This window comes from Leptosomus discolor, chromosome 5 (genome assembly GCF_034619465.1).
Source record: "Leptosomus discolor isolate bLepDis1 chromosome 5, bLepDis1.hap2, whole genome shotgun sequence".
Lineage (NCBI taxonomy): Eukaryota > Metazoa > Chordata > Aves > Leptosomiformes > Leptosomidae > Leptosomus > Leptosomus discolor.
This window is the reverse complement of record NC_141395.1, coordinates 74,348,331-74,367,224: the sequence shown is the minus strand read 5'-3', so window position 1 is coordinate 74,367,224 and position 18,894 is coordinate 74,348,331. Positions and strand designations below refer to the sequence as shown.

General features: G+C 37.9%; 1 protein-coding gene across 2 annotated transcripts in view; it reads right to left on the bottom strand.

The window, feature by feature from the left end:
- TRAPPC9 (trafficking protein particle complex subunit 9) overlaps positions 1 to 18,894 on the bottom strand; it is a 502,283-nt gene that overhangs the window by 232,618 nt on the left and 250,771 nt on the right. For both annotated transcript variants that reach the window (XM_086465055.1, XM_086465056.1), the window contains one exon: positions 17,613 to 17,703. In XM_086465055.1, coding sequence (XP_086321181.1) covers positions 17,613 to 17,703 — 91 coding nt within the window. The remainder of the gene's footprint in view (positions 1 to 17,612; positions 17,704 to 18,894) is intronic.

The following is an 18,894-nucleotide window of genomic DNA, read 5'->3' as shown; positions in this document are numbered from 1 at the left end:
AATCTTTTGACAAATAGGTATTGAGATAGTCTTCGGGAAAATAAAATCATTCACTTAAGGAGAGGTAGAACATTTAACGTGATTGGATACATCATCCTTCCCCGAGTATTCATTTCATGCACAAAATCCTTTTGATGCTTTATACCTTTAGTGTCACAATAAAGAAATCTTCTTATTACTGAAGAACGATAAGAGAGTAAACAGCAGCTGTGTGATAGCACTGATGTAGCAGAACATATCCCCGCGAGGATTCTTGACCTTTCAGCCTCGGTTTTCAATGCTGCAGCTAAAAATATCTTTTCTCCACTGACAAACATTACAGCTACATGCTGCAGAATAGCAATGAGGAGCTTTATGCTCTAATGGTTTTACTATAAATAGAATCTCTTCAATGCTAAAAGCTCTTCATTAAAAGGATTAGCGACTACAACACACAACAGGAACAACCAATACCAAATCTCAGGCTTTGTAGCACAAACTGATTTTACATTTACTAGATTTAAGATTTCCAAAGTAACTGCGCGATTTGGTGAGTAAAGCAGAATGAAAAAGAACTCCCTCCTCCCCGTGCAACATTTTGCAGAGGTGTCTGATGTAAAATTAATAGTTTGAGGAATCAGCTTCCTAGTATTCTCATTGTCTCCAGTTCAATGGCAAATTGACTGTATAATGCAATGTCAAAATGAAGTACAAAGTCACAACAAAACTGATGTCAGTACTCGAGCATAATAAATGATCAGTTATCTGCTAGAGCAGAAAATTTTTCTTTCCTGTGTGTTTTAAGACTGGGACGCAAATTCTCACAAGGCTAGGCTGCAGCTCTGCAACACCCAGCTGTACTGCAGTAAGTCACACTCAGTGACTGAAGCAGGATGGTGACAAAGGCAGGGATGACGAGGAGACAAGCAGAATGGGAATCTTACTTACCATTTCAGGATAAACACTTAATAAAGCCAGTGTTCGGAGGTTACTTTGAGATACACTGCCAAACATACCATTAGACTGATGTCTCACAAATACTATGCCATGGGAAAAAGACCAGAGAGAACTAAAAAATGTGCCTTATTCATGCTTTAAGTGGCTAATTATCCTAACACAGCAAAAGCTAAAGACTGACTAGGAAGTCAGAAGCTTTGAAGAAGATGATAAATATTACCTGCCAAATATGAGATAAATGGACCATCTACAAATATTAGAAATAACAAGCTTGTCAATTACCCTGTTAACAAAAAAAAGGAAAAAAAAGAAAAAAAAAGTATCTGAAGCATTCAAAGATTATTTTAAATTTGACTGATAACAACTGTGGTGTATGTGCAGCCAACCAACGAAATGCAATCCCCTCCGAGATGAATCATACTGTAAGACACACAGTAACACTGCACATCCACTGTGAAAGGAAACCCATTCTCAGATGCAGTTTACCTGCTTCCATCTTTGCCTGGACTACCATGCCATCTTTAAATGAACTATGCCTACAACTGGCAGTGCTTACAAGTAGCCTTATAAATGGGCTAGTACATACTCTAAGTAGCCAGCTACAAGTACATATTCTAATTCTTTATAACTATATTCTAAACATACATGTTAACTAGCCAGCCCTGGGCCCATACAAGCAAGACTTTAGCCTCCAGCAGAAGGCTATTTCTTGCAGCACCTTGGTATAGATGGGAAAATTTTATTCCAAAACACACCACCGAAAAAAAATAAAAGTGATCAGAGAACACGTACTGACAGACTAGAGAGTATATCAAGCCTTCACACCACCAAGGTTGTTAAAGAAAGGATAATCTGTCTATGGATCCATTCTATGTTTCTAATTGACAAAACAGCGTACCATCAATGAATTCCACTCATGGTTCTGTCTTTTCTTTTTTTTCCATGGTTTTGCAATTACATTTTTGCTTAGGCATTTTTAACTTATTTGAATTAAAGCACATGTGGTAAGGTAATTTGTTGGGTTTTTTCCTAATAAAAGGCATAGTTTTGATTAGTTGGAATTACTCGCACATTTAACTGTATTATGTGTTTTCCTTTTTCATATTTGTTTATTGTTAAAGAACAGAAATTTTATCAAACATAAACCAAATTTAGATTACCAAAATAACTAAGGATGGCTTTTACCCCTCTGACATTTAGACAAATGGCAAATTTTCATTCCCTGCAAAAATTGCTAATATGCAGAACTACATACTTTTTTCATTTTAAATTAGAGGATTTGCTACTAACATGCCATATGCTGTGTGATATGTTTAACAGAATGTTACACTTCTAATTGCATACCAATCAAGGGCTCATATTTTCCAACAATCAGCAGGGTAAAGTATAAATTTCCTAGTGTCGTTCATGCTTTTCAGGCATCCAACAGAGCCTGCAATATTTTAATCCACACATCTTCAAAATCACAAACATGATTTGGCTTCGGAAAGAGACCTCCACACACAGGAGACTGAAGAGGAGAGCATAGGGAGAGAGGACAAAGAAAGATGCACGTCTGCTGACACCACTATCCTTTTAACTTCCCAGGGTTTCTCATAAAAGTTCTAAGCTATTCAATCCCAGAAATTGGGTAGAGATCTCAGGTGGGCTTTTATGGAGTGGGCTGGGGTTTAGGTTTTTTGGGGGTGCTGGTGGTAATCAATATATATCTATTTATAATGCCTTGACCTTCCATCATGAGGTTTCTCTACCAACAGGAATTGAAAGGAAGAAATCTGCAGCTATTTCTGACATCTTACAGACCTTATAGAATGAGCTTATCTGAAAATCTGAAAATCACCCAGTTTCATCAGTAAGCCCAAGAAATTAAATATTCTACATTCTTGCCAATTATAGCTAGTTTGAATGGGGTATGGGAACGGAAAAAGTCAGGAAACAGCTCTACAGGTAGGTCTCTAACTTCCACTTTCTTAGGCAGCAGAAGGTACCTGATCGTCACCATACAGCTTTAGAAAGTTTCAAAGACATTTTATGCTGATGTTAGCTTGCTTTTTATTTGTATCTATTAGCTTACTTGCTGATATTCAAATTCCACTAACAAGTGATGAGTCTTCCCATCATATCATTTATTATTTATGACAAAGCAGGAGTGAGCTACTTAATGAATAGCAAGATGACTCTGATTCATTTTAATCCCTTTTTCCAAATAAAAAGAATCCCAAATGACTTTTCACCTCGACATTATTACATATGAGTAAAATTTTACTGAGTAAAATATTTGTGTTTATTTCAGTGTTTGCAAACTTTAATAAATTCATTTTGCCATCAGAATATGAAGTAACGACAATTAAAGACTGTCTAATCACTGCTTATAAAGATAGTTTTAATATGCTATTAATTGCCAGATACCATGTACTCAAATCTAATTTCTAGTGAAATGCTAAGGGCAATTCCGCTACAACACTGAAATATTTGAACCTGCACTTACATCTCCTGTTTCTTCAGTGTTACCTCAGAGCTCAGAAAAGCCCTCCACACAGCCTCCTCTCTAGATTTTGGCACATCAGGAAAAGCACAGGAGTCATCACTACAGTACTTCAGTTTAAAGCTTCTTCCCAAAGGTAGTTCAAAGACTTCATTACTCCAAGTTTGGGTATAAATAGTACTACCCAACAGTACTATCAAGGAATATCCAAAAGACTGTCATACTGGGAATACGCATGCTGTTAGCAAGAACTTTTATGAAAAACTAAAGTAACTGAACAATCAAGGGTCACATTTGCAACCGATGCAACTGAGAAACATCCACTATCCCATACAAAATGCAGTGAGTTTCCAATTAGAAGAGTGAACTATAATGTGAGATAACAATGTGAGATAACTGAGGCACAGACAACCTGCTTCAAAACATACAGTGCATCTACAGACAACGATATCCGAACAAAATGAAGCTCCTGGACTAAACGAAATCTCTGGTTTTCTGTAATGCCCTTGCCCCTTCATCTTTAAATTTAGACATGTAACGATTTTCATACCATCTAACTACCCAACTTAATTTGACTAAAGGTTTGCTGATTATTATGGCATGCTGTATGCCAAACAAACAGCTCCACAGACTGAAACTCCAGATGAAAGACAGAGTTAAATGCCATCTGTGATATTTTACATAAATTAGGTAACACTACTGGATTATTATCAAGCTGCCAGTGCCAACGCAATACAAAAGATACTTTAAAAGAGAACAAGGATTAAGAATGACGCTATACAGTATGTCACAGTTGTTCTTAATCTCACACAATACATTGCCTAAGAAACAATTTATTACAAGAACAGGATCCGCGAAGGTTAGCTCTGCATGATGATCAAGCAGTTGGGTTTTTTCACTCTCAAAATAAGAGAAGAATTTCATTGTCTGCCACAGTGCCTTCTGAAGAACAGCTTCCAGATTATCATCGCCAACCTCTATTACAAGCTGCCTCCCCTATCAGGCATGTATCGCTACATGTCACAGTCCTGGTTTGCCTCTGCTCATTTTGACTTGACTGAATTATGCACCACTTTCTGAACAGACCTCCCGTACCAGAACTGTGACAGCTAGAAAGCCAAAACAATTTCTCACAGAAAGCAAACAATTCTGTATTGTCTCATTTTCATTACTTGCCTTGTGTCATTCTAGCCTATTTTTTACCTTTGTGTAGTATCTATTGCTTTTGCAGAGATTTCTGAGTATTACTGGCTCCATGGAGCTCCAAGGAGATGCATGGACTGCACAACAATCTCACCAACAGACATTAATTTAAAGGGAATATCCAGATATTGAAGTAATAATCTGTCATGGGTTGACCTTGGCCAGCTGTTAGACACTCCTCCCCACCCACTCTTTTACTCGCCTACCTCAGCAGGATGGGGGAGACAAATAACAGGTAAAGCTCATGGGTCAAAATAAAGACAGGGACATCACTCGCCAGTTACCATTACAGGCAAGGGAGACTCAAACTGGGGAAAATTAATTTAATTTATTGACAATTAAAGTAGATGCAGAGAAACAAAGGCCACAATTAAAACCCCCACCTTCCTCCACCCTTTCCCAGACCCACCCTCACCCCTCCAACTCCGACCCCTCCCCCCTCCCCCCCCCCCCCGAGGGGTGCAGGGGTGGGGCTGGGGGTTGCGGTCGGTCCCTCGCAGCCCCTCTCGGCCGCTCCTCCCTCCTCACACGGCTCCTGCTCCAGCGCGGGCCCTTCCCCGGGCTGCAGCCCTTCAGGGACAACCTGCTCCCGCCCGGGCTCTCCACGGCCGCAGCTCCGGCGGGAAACAGCCCCCGGCTGCGGCCTGGGGCCCTCCCCGGGCTGCAGGGGGGGCTCTGCTCCAGCGGGGTCTCGCCAGGGCCGCAGGGGAGCCCTGCTCCGGGCCTGCACCCCCTCCTGCCCTCCTCCTCCGCCCTCGGGCTCCCTCTGCTGCTGCTCCCTCCTCGGCTTCCCCCTCCTCTGCCCGGGCCGCCTTTGGCCCTTTCGGAACCCTCTTTTCCCCCCGGCACCCCCAGCTTGGCTGAGGGGCTCAGCTGTGCCCTGCGGTGGGGCCGCTGGAGCCGGCTGGGTCCGGCCCGGGGCAGCCCCGGCCGCCCCTCACACCAGCACAGACACCTCATCTATTTTGATTTCCAAAATTTTACATGTGGCAAAAACCTTAATTACTGTCTAATGAAAACTAACCTAAACTTGAAATTAATCTGAAGTCTGGTTTTCCTAACAATTCTTGAATTTCCTGCTAGCAGCACTAAAGGATACTACAAGAAACACGTCTCTGTTTCTACATTCATAAGGACAATACACATCACCTAGATAGACAAATGTTACTGTCATTCAGAATACAAGCCTAGATAATAGGAAGAAAAGCTGTTATATATCTGACCATTTAGTGATTGAGCTGTAGGCCATCAATCCAGTTCTTACTAGAGAGCTACTCAGGCACAGGGTTTACAGCCACAAACAGACTGTTTTCTTAGCATCAGGGCAAATGACAGCAGGAAGGAGCCTTTTCTTCAGAAAGTATCTTCTACAGCATCATCAGCACAGCCAGGCGAATGTCACAGACCTGGTGAATATGACAACATTCCAGCTCTCCAGTGACATGACTCCCAAAGGCAAGTGGAACGCCTTCCTTAGTTAAGTGATGAATAAAACCTAGTAACACAGGAATTTCACATCAACAGACAAACCGTACTCCATTTGAAATGTTATAGATGCTTTTCACAATATGACGTTAATCTCTGGCAGAAATAAGACCTGATACTGCTTTACTACACTATTAGTCATGGTGTTGAGTACCTGAAGCTGGAAATTTAATCAAAATTAACTTCTGAAAGTTTTGGTGGTTTAATTATTTTGTATTTGTTCAGAGTTATTATCTACCTTAAACATTCAAGAACTTGCTATGCTAGAGAGACAGCAGCAACTTGCTAACCACTGTTACAGCCAGAGACCAACAAAATTCACATTAGTCTTAATACACAAACTCTGAAATGAGCCAGGTTTAATAATCCAGATTTACTCCATCATTGCCAGTTTCAAACTAATGATTGTGGGAGAGGCAATGTTGGTTTCAACAGCCTGCATCAGGTTCCATGAAACACTAAATAGTCACTATAATTTTGGTGATTAATAAAGGACAACAGATAGCCTTGAAGATGAAAGCACAGATTTCCTTTATTAAGGTAGAGCTCATTAAGAATCCGTGTCAGGAATAATGCTACTGAAGATCTAATCTTGTCATCCAGATCTAATAAAACAAAAATGACACTTTACAACAGAGACAGAAAGAAGCTACTGAAATAATTGTGGGGCAGCTGATAAAAAAACCCCTATGGTATCAAGGCAACTTGGAGAGGTAGTCCTGACTGCTGTCTTGAAACACACAAAAGAAAGAGCAAGAGTAAAAAAAGGCAAACATCAGAGACTGAGAAAAGCTATTTAAACTAAAGAACAATATTGACAGGAGAACAAAAGGGCTGGAAATGAGTCGCAAATAAATCCAAACCCGAAATTCCTATTCACAGCAAGGTTTTCAGATGGAGCTCAGTAAGTTTACAAAAGGCTCTCCAAATAAAATTATATTGGGACACCTTCTGCAATCTACTTCTGAATTAAATAACGTAAAGATGTATATTTCATGTTGAGAGACTAATTTTTAAAAAAATATGTTGACAATACAGATCACTATCTATTAAGTACACACAAATGGACATAATTTCCTTCAAACACAGCCTAACTATTTAACAACAGTAGTTCCTAAATAGCTAATAGTGAGCATACTTCTGATTAATACCTTCATTAGGAGCAGATGTTCAGAAACTCAGTAGTTGCCTCAGCAAGTTAGACAAAATCATAGTCACAAGGAAACCAGAAGAGGTCATTTTGCCTCTTTAACAAGCAAAGTTCAGGTTCTTCAATCTAACTGACAGCTGTTTAATGCTATTATTTTCATGCAAATCTCAAAACTTGTATTATGTTTCTTACTGATTTTTCCTTTTCTTTGTTTCATTACCACCAATTGGCAATTTCATTCGCTAGAGAAACCTCCATCCTTTCTTTCCAGAAGTGAAGCATACATGGGAAAACTTTGATAGTAAAGAAAGACATGACAATTACTGGGAGTTAAATGCCATGAAGCAGCCCACCAGGCAGTGTAGACACCAGTCACCATGGTGTCAGCTCCTGTTTTGCAGGGTTTACACATGTGCCTAAATTTCTGGGCAGAACGAAGGGGCCACATATATATCTCATTTCAAACAAGGGCTCTGAATCCAAGTGGCCTAACGTATAGTTGCAAAGTCATGTTTTACCCAGTCTACTGGTCTGAGCTATTGAGTAAGGCAAAGCCCAAGCCAAGAAGCCCTGCCAGATCTGTCCTGCTGATCCCCCTCAGTAGCACTTCAGTTGGAATCTGGAGCTTGTGTGCAGCATAAAACCAACTCTGAGACTTCACATCGCACTAAAAAAGAAGTGTACTAAATGCTCCCACACCTGTTGGGAGAGCTGTTGGAAGACTACCAACCGGCACCATTCAGGGCTGGTGGCACCCATTTCTGCTCTGGAGTTTCTGATTTATAGTCTCAAACACTTTTAATACCTTGGTTTTTCCTTTAGCTTGAACAACCCAACCCCATCATTCACTCAGATAACTGACAGTTGACTGTTTATCAAAGCACAGAAATGTAATTATCCCTTAACATTTCTTTTAATTATTGAGGATTGCTGCTGCTGTCTTTTTTTTCTTTCCTGAAATTTTCACAAGAGACAACCAATTATTTCTCTCTATGTAATTCCAGACACTGCCAAGACATTTCACCCTTTCTATATACTATTAACAATTTTAATTAAGATTCTTCCTTATTTCATCTCATGTCTGGCCTTGATATAAGAGTTCTGTAACAGCTCTGTACATGTCTGATACTATTGAGCCACAACTTTATATGATACTATACAAAATGTAATGAGTAACAGAAAACAACTCAAGTATCTTTTGATAAAAGCCCTTTTGTACAAAGCGATCCTACGGAACACATTTGCTCAACTCTTCTTTTATATCCTAAGAGGCAAAAAAAAATAGCCCTTTTTCTGTACCTTTTTCTAACATATCCCTAGGTAATGAGAAATGTAATTAAAGTGAGCCTGATTTTCTGCTTAATAAGGAAACACAGACTAAAATAAAAAGTCTAAGTTCACAGTATCAATAAACACACAGATTCAGCTCAGGAAAGATTCTGTTTGACTGGCTTCCCTTGTAAAATCAAATCAATTAATGATTCAAACAAATCATATGAAATTACCTTATTTCTGGCCTAAAACTGTACAACATTTCTTTTAAAAAATCAAATGTGTGGGACAAAAAATAAAAACAAAAGTAAAATCACGTTCTGACATCGTTTTACCAAAGAGACAATAGGGAGAAGGAATAGGTGAAGAAAAATCACAAAATGGAGGAAATGCTAAAAAATAGACAATTACCTGACAATTTAGAGAGAGACTGAAAAGGAGAAAATGAGAGAACATGAGAGAGAGTACTTCAGTCAAAGCTTATGTTTCCTCATACAAATCTGCCTGTTCTGTGTTTGTACTGTTGAGGTTCTGACAGTTGGAAGCTAGTCATTTCAGTATTACAAGGCTTATTGAGGTGGACTTATGTTCTTTACAGTCATTAATTCACTTCTGCTTCCTTGATGAAATAAGGGACTACTTCAGCATGAACACTGAAAATTAAACCCACTTCCCTCCCCTCAAAATGTCTGTTTGCCATAAGACTTCTGCTGATGGTAGGTTGCGCTGGCCTTAACTGATGAATCAAAACACACAGGGGTGGGGGGAGAGAACACATGCAAATATTTAGAAAATTTTGCTTTTAGTAAAAAGCAAAAATAAAAGGAAAACTTCCAATTTAACTTGATTAAGTACAAACTTTAAGCCGCAACAGTACATTTGCAGTTCTGCCGAGAAGGTCTAATGGTGCAGTCAAGGCACACATTTCTTTAGGAAGAACCTGATCCAAAGTACAATGTAATCAGCAAAAAGACTGCTTTCATTTACAACATTCATGGCATTCAGTTCCAAGCATATGCATTACCGTTTCAAGTGAAATAAACCAAAAGCTGAAAAATGTCAGAAGCCAGATAAGGAAAGCTCAGCGTACGCATTCTGGAATGAGGCCTCCCTTCTTGCTTACTGCCCGAATCCAATTACACATTGAACCCGTCCTACAAGGCTATTCAGAATATTCCTCCACTACAACTAGCATATTTTCCATTTCTCATTCTCTACGCAGGTAACTGTACAATCTGTTTAATTGTTGGGCAATTAAAATCCTGCCTGATCAAAGCCTCTTTCTCACTTTGCCTGTTAATACATACATCTTCTGATCTTTTCTCCTTTTTTCTTTAATTGTCCACAAGCTGAATACTGTTTGAATAAAAATGTAGAAAAATATGATCCTCTGTGTCCATCAAAGTAATATAAATCTATTTCTCTGCAGAATCAGTGATACTTTTCACCAACTGCACTACAAGACAGCTTTGTCTTTTCAACCTTCCTTACAATTATCTTCACAGCTTTTTTTGAAACTGTGACCCATTTTCATAATTATTTCAATAGCTTTTCATTTTTTAATTTGGATGTTCAATTAATCTATTATTCAATTTACTTCTAACAATATCTAGAAAATTAAGTACCTTGCATAACTGTAACAATTTATCATCATTATGGTGTTCCTCAATCACCTGTTATGGCTTAACTGAGATGTCGTAAGCAATGTTCCTATAAAGAAGTAAACTATGCATAGCTTTGGGGGGTTTGTTTTTTTTTTTCCCTTTAAAAATACAATGGTTTTGGAAATATTGAAAACAAAGTCAGTCACTTACTCAAGATAACAAAATGTATCAGGCACATGTGCCTGAATCAAGCTTGAACAAGTTAATTTTCCTGCTGCCACAATGTCCCATTTCTTTTTCTCCTTTTCATATCTGACTAGACACCATTATTTGGTACTTCCTTCTCCACTAGTATTCCTGCTGCAACATTGTCTTGAAACCTTAATGGTCTTTAAAAAAATCTAGACTGCATTTATTAACAGATAGATTCTATTCAGTACACTCTTACACCAAGGTTGCCCTAATTCAGCTTCCCCCCCCCTCGAGATCCAGTCCCCTGATGGATTCCTCAAGATCAGTCAACTCTTGATTTTGCTCAATTAAACAGATGTGTCTCAGAGATACCGCAACTGAAAGCAAGCAATACTGTATTAGATATCCAAGTAGTGAACACAGAACTCACCTGCCAGATTTACTCAACTTTTGAGAACCGATCTAATTTTATTCAGTATAGTATCTCCATAGCATAAACCCAAAAATAAGTCTTCATTCCTTGGTCACCTCCCAAACTTTACTTTTTCCTATACTGGTTTGATTTGAGCTCTTCTATGAGAAGTTTCCCATGGGAAGTTTCATTAGAGACTTGGACAAATTTCATATGCACCTTTCTTCATAGTTGAATTACACTGGTAGCTCAGAGCAACACTTAATCAAATCCTTTCCAATCACTTCAGACAGCTGAACTTCTAGCAGATTTCTGTGATACTAGTCTCAGAACAGACAATCTTTTCTGGACTACATTTCATCCATTTCATTTATGTTACTGTCATTTTTGAGATTACTGAAAGATTGTAAGAAATACAGAGAGAGAGACTTTTGACCAAGACCTCTAGTGACGGGATAAGGGGTAAGGGTTTTAAACTGAAAGATGGTTAAGTTTAGATTGGACATAAGGAAGACATTCTTTACAATGAGGGTGGTGAGGCAGTGGAAGAGGTTGTCCCGGAAATGCGACACACACATGACACTAGATGATCTTTGACGGTACCTTCAGACCCAAACCAATTTATGATTCTGTGCCATAGCCTGATCTCTTTTTGGAAAGATGGTGGTGCTTATCTTTGAGCCATCAGCATATTTCATCAGTTTATTCCTCCTCCTCCTATCTGTTTTCCTTTTTTCTAGGCAAAAATCACTAAATGATTGATGTTGGTGAAGCTGGTCCTAGACCAACACTTACACAGCTCCATCAGTATTTATTACTCCATTTCCCTGCCATCTCCCCTCACTACTTTGTTAGAAATGCTGGACCTGCAGCTTCAGCTACCAGTTCTTTCAGAAATCTGATACGAAGTAACCACTGGCATTCCACCCAACCTGTCAAGCTATCTGTCTTCACACAAGCGGTTGTTCATGTATTTTCACTTTAGGACATGCTCTCTTTATTCTTAGCATCTTTTCTTTGAAATCACTACTTGCCTGGTTATGTCTGAAACCCTTTCTCTACAAGTTTTTCCTTTCAGTTTAGAGAAACCAAGGCTTCGGTAGGAATTAGAAACAACAGCTGATTCAAAACGTATCACACAATAGCATGTTTTGACATGCGAGAACATTACTTGTGTGCCAGATGCCCCAGTTTTATCAAGTTAGTCCATTTTTTCAATGTACTACCCCAGTCCCTTAACACTTCCCAGTAACTAAAGCATGTTGCTTGTTTGACATTGCCAAAATATCCTCCAAAACAGCCCGCACGCAAGCTGTTAAGATATGAAATTGTTCCCACCTCTCTTGCATCTTAAAAATAGAAGTGAAAAACCTGAAGAGTTTTCTAAATGGATGAGAAAGGTTGATTACCTAGTAAAATCCATTTACCACCAGATTGCTTCTCAATTTTGGTCTTCCTATGAATCAGACTGTGATTCTCTGCCTTATAGGGAGCTTACTCTTGAGATTTTCTGGCTAATACTCTCGATTTCATCTTTCTAATGATGATAATGTCCAGACTACCGTAATTTTAAAATAGAAATAATTGAAGAATATTTTATTTTGATGAATTAGCAGAATTACATCCATTACATTTTTGAAAGGCAGACCTTCATATACGCTGCTGATCTCTCCATATTTCCAAGCTTATATCTAGATAATCTACATGCTCCTATGGGGTTTGTTTATTAAAAGAGAAATTAAAACTACTTTCCTATAGTTCCCCACTAAAACTAGTCTTTGAACAAACATCCAAGACAGCCTTGGAATTTCAAATTCGGGGAAGAACAACATTGTAGGACTGCCCTGACTAAAGCAAAACTATTAACAATGATCATGTCTGCAGAGATCTGGCTCTTTAAGTAGGTCCTTGGGGACAACAAACTGTCAGGGTGTCAAGACAGCATCCAAAACACAGGCTTAGAGAGTTATCATTGCCTCATCTACTTACTGACAGAGACTTTAAAATATTTTCCTCTGTATTCAGGATGCGATGATTTGACACTGCTGCAATCCCTAAGAGTCAATCATACAAATTGTGGAAAGAAAGATTTAATTATGGTCTAAGGTCAGACTGAAAACTGCAAAATAAAATGGGTGAGTAGTTTCAGTAATTAATTTTAAGATCCATGAAATACATAAGCTGTGAATATTGATTGTGACTTGGTGCTAAAACATACGATAAATTAAGATAATTTATTTTAAAGGTAATGCTTCCATAAGATGTTTTGTGAAACTTAGCCAGAGAGAACTTCCAAACAAGCTGTCATGAACTGCATGCTCATAAACCACTTCAAAAATACTTTAAAATCTACCTCTCCTAGCGATTCCAGCTACCTATGAGGGACAATTTAAAACCACACTTCAATTTTGAGGTTTTGAGTTTTCTCGAAGTACAATACGCCTACATGATGCAGGCAGACACACAATTTATTGTGAGCCCACAACAAAATATGTAGCATTCTCTACCTATAAGTGAATAATTAAGACTTTGGTTACTAACAGTCACTGCTCTTAATTACGATCTGGACAGCACTCAGCAGTAGTGTTGTTAGTTCTCCCTTCAATCACATACTAGAAAGTGAAATGCACTGCACTGTGAAAAGGTATCCATGATTATTTTAAACATTACAAACTGTCTTGAAATTCATATTTATTATGAAGGAAGAAGTGAAGAATGAATGAAAGCAAAACGCTATTTCTGAATTTTTCCCCCATAGTGAAGCTTGACAAATGTATGTTTCTTTGAATATTACTGCAAATACTGTCTTTAGAGTTCACGTATGATTATTGATTTTCAGTTATTCAGTTAGTTTCTATACAGAAATAAAAGTATTTGCCCGATATTTTAAAACTTTTAGCACTTTTAGGTTTCTACAGTTCTAAATTCCTAAATCAAATTTCTCTAATAAATCTTCACTCAAAGTATTGGGAACCTCTCACTTAAGGGGCACTTATCATTTGAACACAGGAATATCCCGAGTCCACCCAATTCCAGGTTCAATCAACAGTCTGTTTCAAAACCAGTCTATTTCAAGCTCAACAACATTTTGTGCATAGCATTTGTACCTATGATAATTTTGCTGTGAAATGCAGAAGAGTACCATCAAACCAGTAAGTGTTTAGTCTCAGAATTTTGCTTGCTTGCAAAGCTTAGCAACATAAATCAAATAAATATTGAAAAAATACTGCACAGCCAGCAACTACAAATGCCTCCATCTGATCATTTTCCAATCTAACCACGGAACTTACACGATGTATGACTTTGAAGAGTCTTGGTCCTCCTCATTAAACTTTGCAGGCTATGTTTCCTTCATTTGATGATATTAATATATTCACCTTAAAACCACATTTATTCCTACATTTGGTTTGTTGCCCAGTAGTAAAAAGAAAATAAGTCATAAATTTCAGAGAACACTGAACTTGGTGGTGTTGAGCAAGATTATGTTTTTCAATTACATGTGATTTACTAACCTGCCTAATAGACAACTTCATTTTACAGATATGTCCTAAATCTTAAAATCAATTTTAACAACATATTAAGAACTCTCACTCTAGCCTTTGACTTTTTTTTTATTCTTTGTGTTTTAAATACTTCTCCCTTCCTCAGCCATTTAAGTATACAAAATCACAACCAACAGTGTTCACTTTTTTCCCCTCTATCTGACAACCCGCAGAGCTGACTTCTTACCCTCAGGCCAAAACTTCAATGCCACTAACTTTTAATTCTACCCTTTGCCTTGCATTTAGTAAAAAAAGACAGGATTGTCAAATTTACATGAAAAATTATTTCAATATGCTTTTTATAATTTTAGAAATGTACTATTAACTGTAATACGAATTAAACACGCCAAATTTAAAAGGAATTTTGAAGTCCAGCTTTTATAAATTTGAACAAGAGCCTTTTTTTTTTTAATCAAAACCACATTAAATATTCATTCATGTTTCACTGCGGGCACTTATAATAAAGTAAACCCTTCAATGTAGCCATCAATATCAAAAAAAAAACACCCCACAAAACCACACCAAACCACACACAGGGCAAATAGAAGTCATATTATACCTTAGATGATTTGAAAGACATAACACTTCTCCATGCCTGTAAGAGCTGAATAGGAACTACATTCTGGCACCAAAAGACAGTTCAAACTCCGAAAGACAGTATGTCACATTGTCTAAATACATATGTATGAACACTTGATTGTCCAGACCTTCCAACAACTCCTTATCACTCCCACCTACCAAACTGAAAAAGAACCAAGTTTTTAATTCCTCCTTCATCCCACACATTAATAAAAACAAAATTAGTTTGTAATCCCATGGTACTCTTTCTGGAGGGCATGCAGTAGCTTTCCTCATGATGACTGCAAGTACAGCTTACCGGGCTACAGCATTGTTAAAAAAACTAGCAAAGAGTTAATTGCTGAGTATTTGCAGCTATGGTTAATTAAAAGAAACTAAAATTTCTCCATTGTTTTGAATTTTCTTTTTTTTTTGCTTTTGTTTTCAAGTAAAATCAGGCATTTAATCAAAATGTCCTTTTCAATCTCCAGTGAGCTACGGCTTCTACAGGGATGTATTTTTTGTGCTATACAAAACAGATAATCTATTCAATAGTAATTTCAGATTGAGAAAATACTGAGGGAAAAAAATAAAGTAGACCTCTGCAAACCAGTATTTTCTGCCACCAGAACTTCACAAAAGGAAATATATATAAATTGTGGCAAACCAAGTATTTGATATCCCATAGCATTTCCCTTTCCCTGCTTTATTTAATGCAGGAAATGAACATGTAAGCCACAACCAGCCAAGAGATTGTGCTTCAAAATATTTTGCAATTATGTGGCAGAGAATATCTCAGTGTTTTGGATGGTGTTCACACATTCTGAAAACTAAAGTAACTGGGATTCTTTAACTGAATTAAGCAACAGACTGAGAAATTACCAACTCCACAGGTGATCAGATTTTACTGTAAATCAGTGCTACGTTCATGTTTTTCAACTAGTATACCAAAGTACAAGCACCTATGAATATCACCGTTTAGGCAGGAATAGCAGATACAATCCTACAACTCTAAAAGCCTCTTTTACTAAGAAAATAGTGAAATTTGGCATAAAAAGAAAAGAAGAAAACCAAGGAAATATGAAAAAAAAACCCCTATGTTTTTAATCCTTAAGGTGACCTCCCATGCAAAAGCACCATTAGAAAACTTTCAGAGCGCCCAGGTTACAAACCTAGCAGAGGGCAGTGCCACTCTGCAGAACTAAGATGTCTCTCAAGTGACCTGTCATCGCTCATAACACCCATCTGACACAAACCACTTGTTTTACTGATTAAGACCATTTGTCAATCATAGCCAAAGCCAGTCATACAAGCAAGTGCTACCAAATCCTTGAATCCTCTGCAGAACAGAGGGCAGATAAACATAATTTCAGAGACAGATGATTATGGTTATTCAACATGTTTACAACAAGCAACTTTAAACCATTATCAGTTTTAATCTTCTCATCTATGAACAAAGTGCTTACAAGTTTTAACATATGAGTTAAGGATGATCCATATGCTTGAAAGAAAGCCCAAGCATGTAAAAAGAGTACAAATACCAGATGTCAGCGTCATTGTAGGTTTAATAGTTAAACACAGGCAATAGTAATGGATCATTGTTCCTTAAAATTGGTCCTCTCTAGGTCATCAAATTAATTAAAATAAGGAGCATAGAGTTAAATTTGCCTTAAAAGCTGAAGCTTTGAAAACAATTTTCTGATGAACTGGGGACTTCTTCTGAAATGTCTAACTGAGAGAAAAGTGTTGGGGATAAAATATCCTATGTTCCAAAGCCTCTGAACAAACCTTGTATCTACATTTAGTCTGAACTCGGGGCTAAACTGTAACAGTCACTCTATCACCCAACAACCCCTCACCAGTCAGCGAGGGGACCTGGGGAAAAATGGAGAGCAGGCCAGCGGGTAGGCATGAAATAGATTTAACAAAACACCACCAAAACCAACAGAGATATACTTAGCCAAATGAATAACCAGTTGTCACCATCAAACAGTCCTCAGGAGAAGCAAGAGAAGCAGGAGGAACCTCAGCAGGAACTCCACAGAGCCTCTCGCGTCTGTAAACCTGCCCCTTTTATAACGACCATGACATTATGGGATGGGCTACACCTCTAGCTAACTCAGGTCAGCTGTGCTGCTTGAGACTGCTAATGTCCTGCCAGCATGGTTGGGCTGTGATTCTGTCCCAGCCAAACCAGGACACCTTGTTAAGAACCTCAGACAGAAGTCACATTATTACGACTCTTCAAAACGAAATTAATTCAATATTTCTTTGTTGGAACATCATTCTAAATGCAAAATTAAGAGAAATTGTTCCATCCCCACTACACAGAGTAACAACTTTTTCTATACCTAAAAAGTTAGTAATGCAAATGTGTATATCATGATAAGAAATACACCACAAAGTATATTACAATTCCATATAAAAATATTTTAGAGAAATTACTTTAAAAACACTCCCTGTCAGGGAAAGGGAAAATTTAAGTAGCAGCCACCTCTCATGCAACACAACTAGGACTGCAAATTACAGAAAAAAAGTGTGTATTCAGGTTTCATATTTACTATCACTGAACAGTGATACTTAAAATAAAATAGATACCAAGTCTACATTTATCTTCAGCTAAGTAAAATACCTAAAGGAAAATAAAATTCCTAGCAAATTCTCCTGTATCATAGATTATCAGTAAATGAAAACATTATCATCCTCATGCTGCTAAGATTACAAGCCAGTATATCCTCCAAAAAGATCATCAATAGATTCTGACACTACTCACCCCACTGGAGAGGAGCCAACTGTAGATGCTCCAGGACCAGTTGATTAAGAACACCTTCTACACTTGCTTCCCCTTCACGCTTCAAGGAAGGGTAAATTGGAATTAAGGAAAATTTTGTTTCAGAGAGAAAAAAAGCATGTAATACTTACAACTTTTATTATTGCAAATCAAAACTGCAAGCTAGAGATTCATTAAAGGTTAATGTTACATACTTGGTTTCTTAATCCATGAATTGGCTAACCATAATAACTAGAGCAGCTGATACCTTCAGAATATAAAAATTTAATTCCACTGAGGAGTGTCAAATATGAAGATGCAAAGGTAAAATGTACCTGAACATAGTAAAACACAAAGCGAAAAAAGTCTGGAAGCTGTAAAAATGCAGAACCTGTAACTACGTGCTGCAGGATCAGAATAGAAAACGACAAATTAAACCAATTTGAAAACAAAAAGTATAAAATTTAATAGGGCAACACAAAACAGAAGAAACGTGGGCTAGGACAGCTTTGAATGCTGGTGCCAGTTCTGTGGAGGTACAGGGATGTTAGACAATGCAGTGGCAGTGTCGTTATCAAGGGCAAACATCACACCAGAATTGCAGAGGGACATAACCTGAAAGCTTCCCTTTCTACTCACTCCTGTATGAGCTCAGTAACGAGCTCAGACTGAAATGAGAAAAAATTAGGAAATTGTTCTTACTTTAAGGATGGTGAAGCACTGAAATAAACTGTTGGGAAAAGTAGAATCTCTATTTTTAAAGGGCTTCAAAACAGGTTACATAAGTGTGAAAATAAAAGCATAGGCAACATCCAATGTAACACAAGGACAATATTATCCATTTTAAAAAATAATAATCATTTAATGGGATGCGTCTATCAAGACAATATGTATTTGTAACAGGAAGAGCACTGGATTTCTTTTTTTTAATTCTCTGACTTCAGAAAGACACTAAATACAAAGGGCTCTGAAACACATGCAAATGTCAGCATCACCTTGTATTTGGTCAAAGCTGCTTTCAGTGGCTTCAGTATGATTTTGTACCACAAGAAACCCCTATCTCGGCAAGGCTGAGAGGAAGAAGTGGAGGCGGAGCAAGCACGGCTCCTTCATGGATACACATACAGCATATGGGCTTCTGTGTCCTTGCACTGGAACTCCTCTGGCAAAACATCGTCTTTACAGCTCAGCTCATGTTTTTCCAGAACAGGAGCATCACACAGCAACAAAATTCAAGAGAGAGGCAGGATCCTCTCTGAGACTTGAAAACACTCCTTTTCCAACT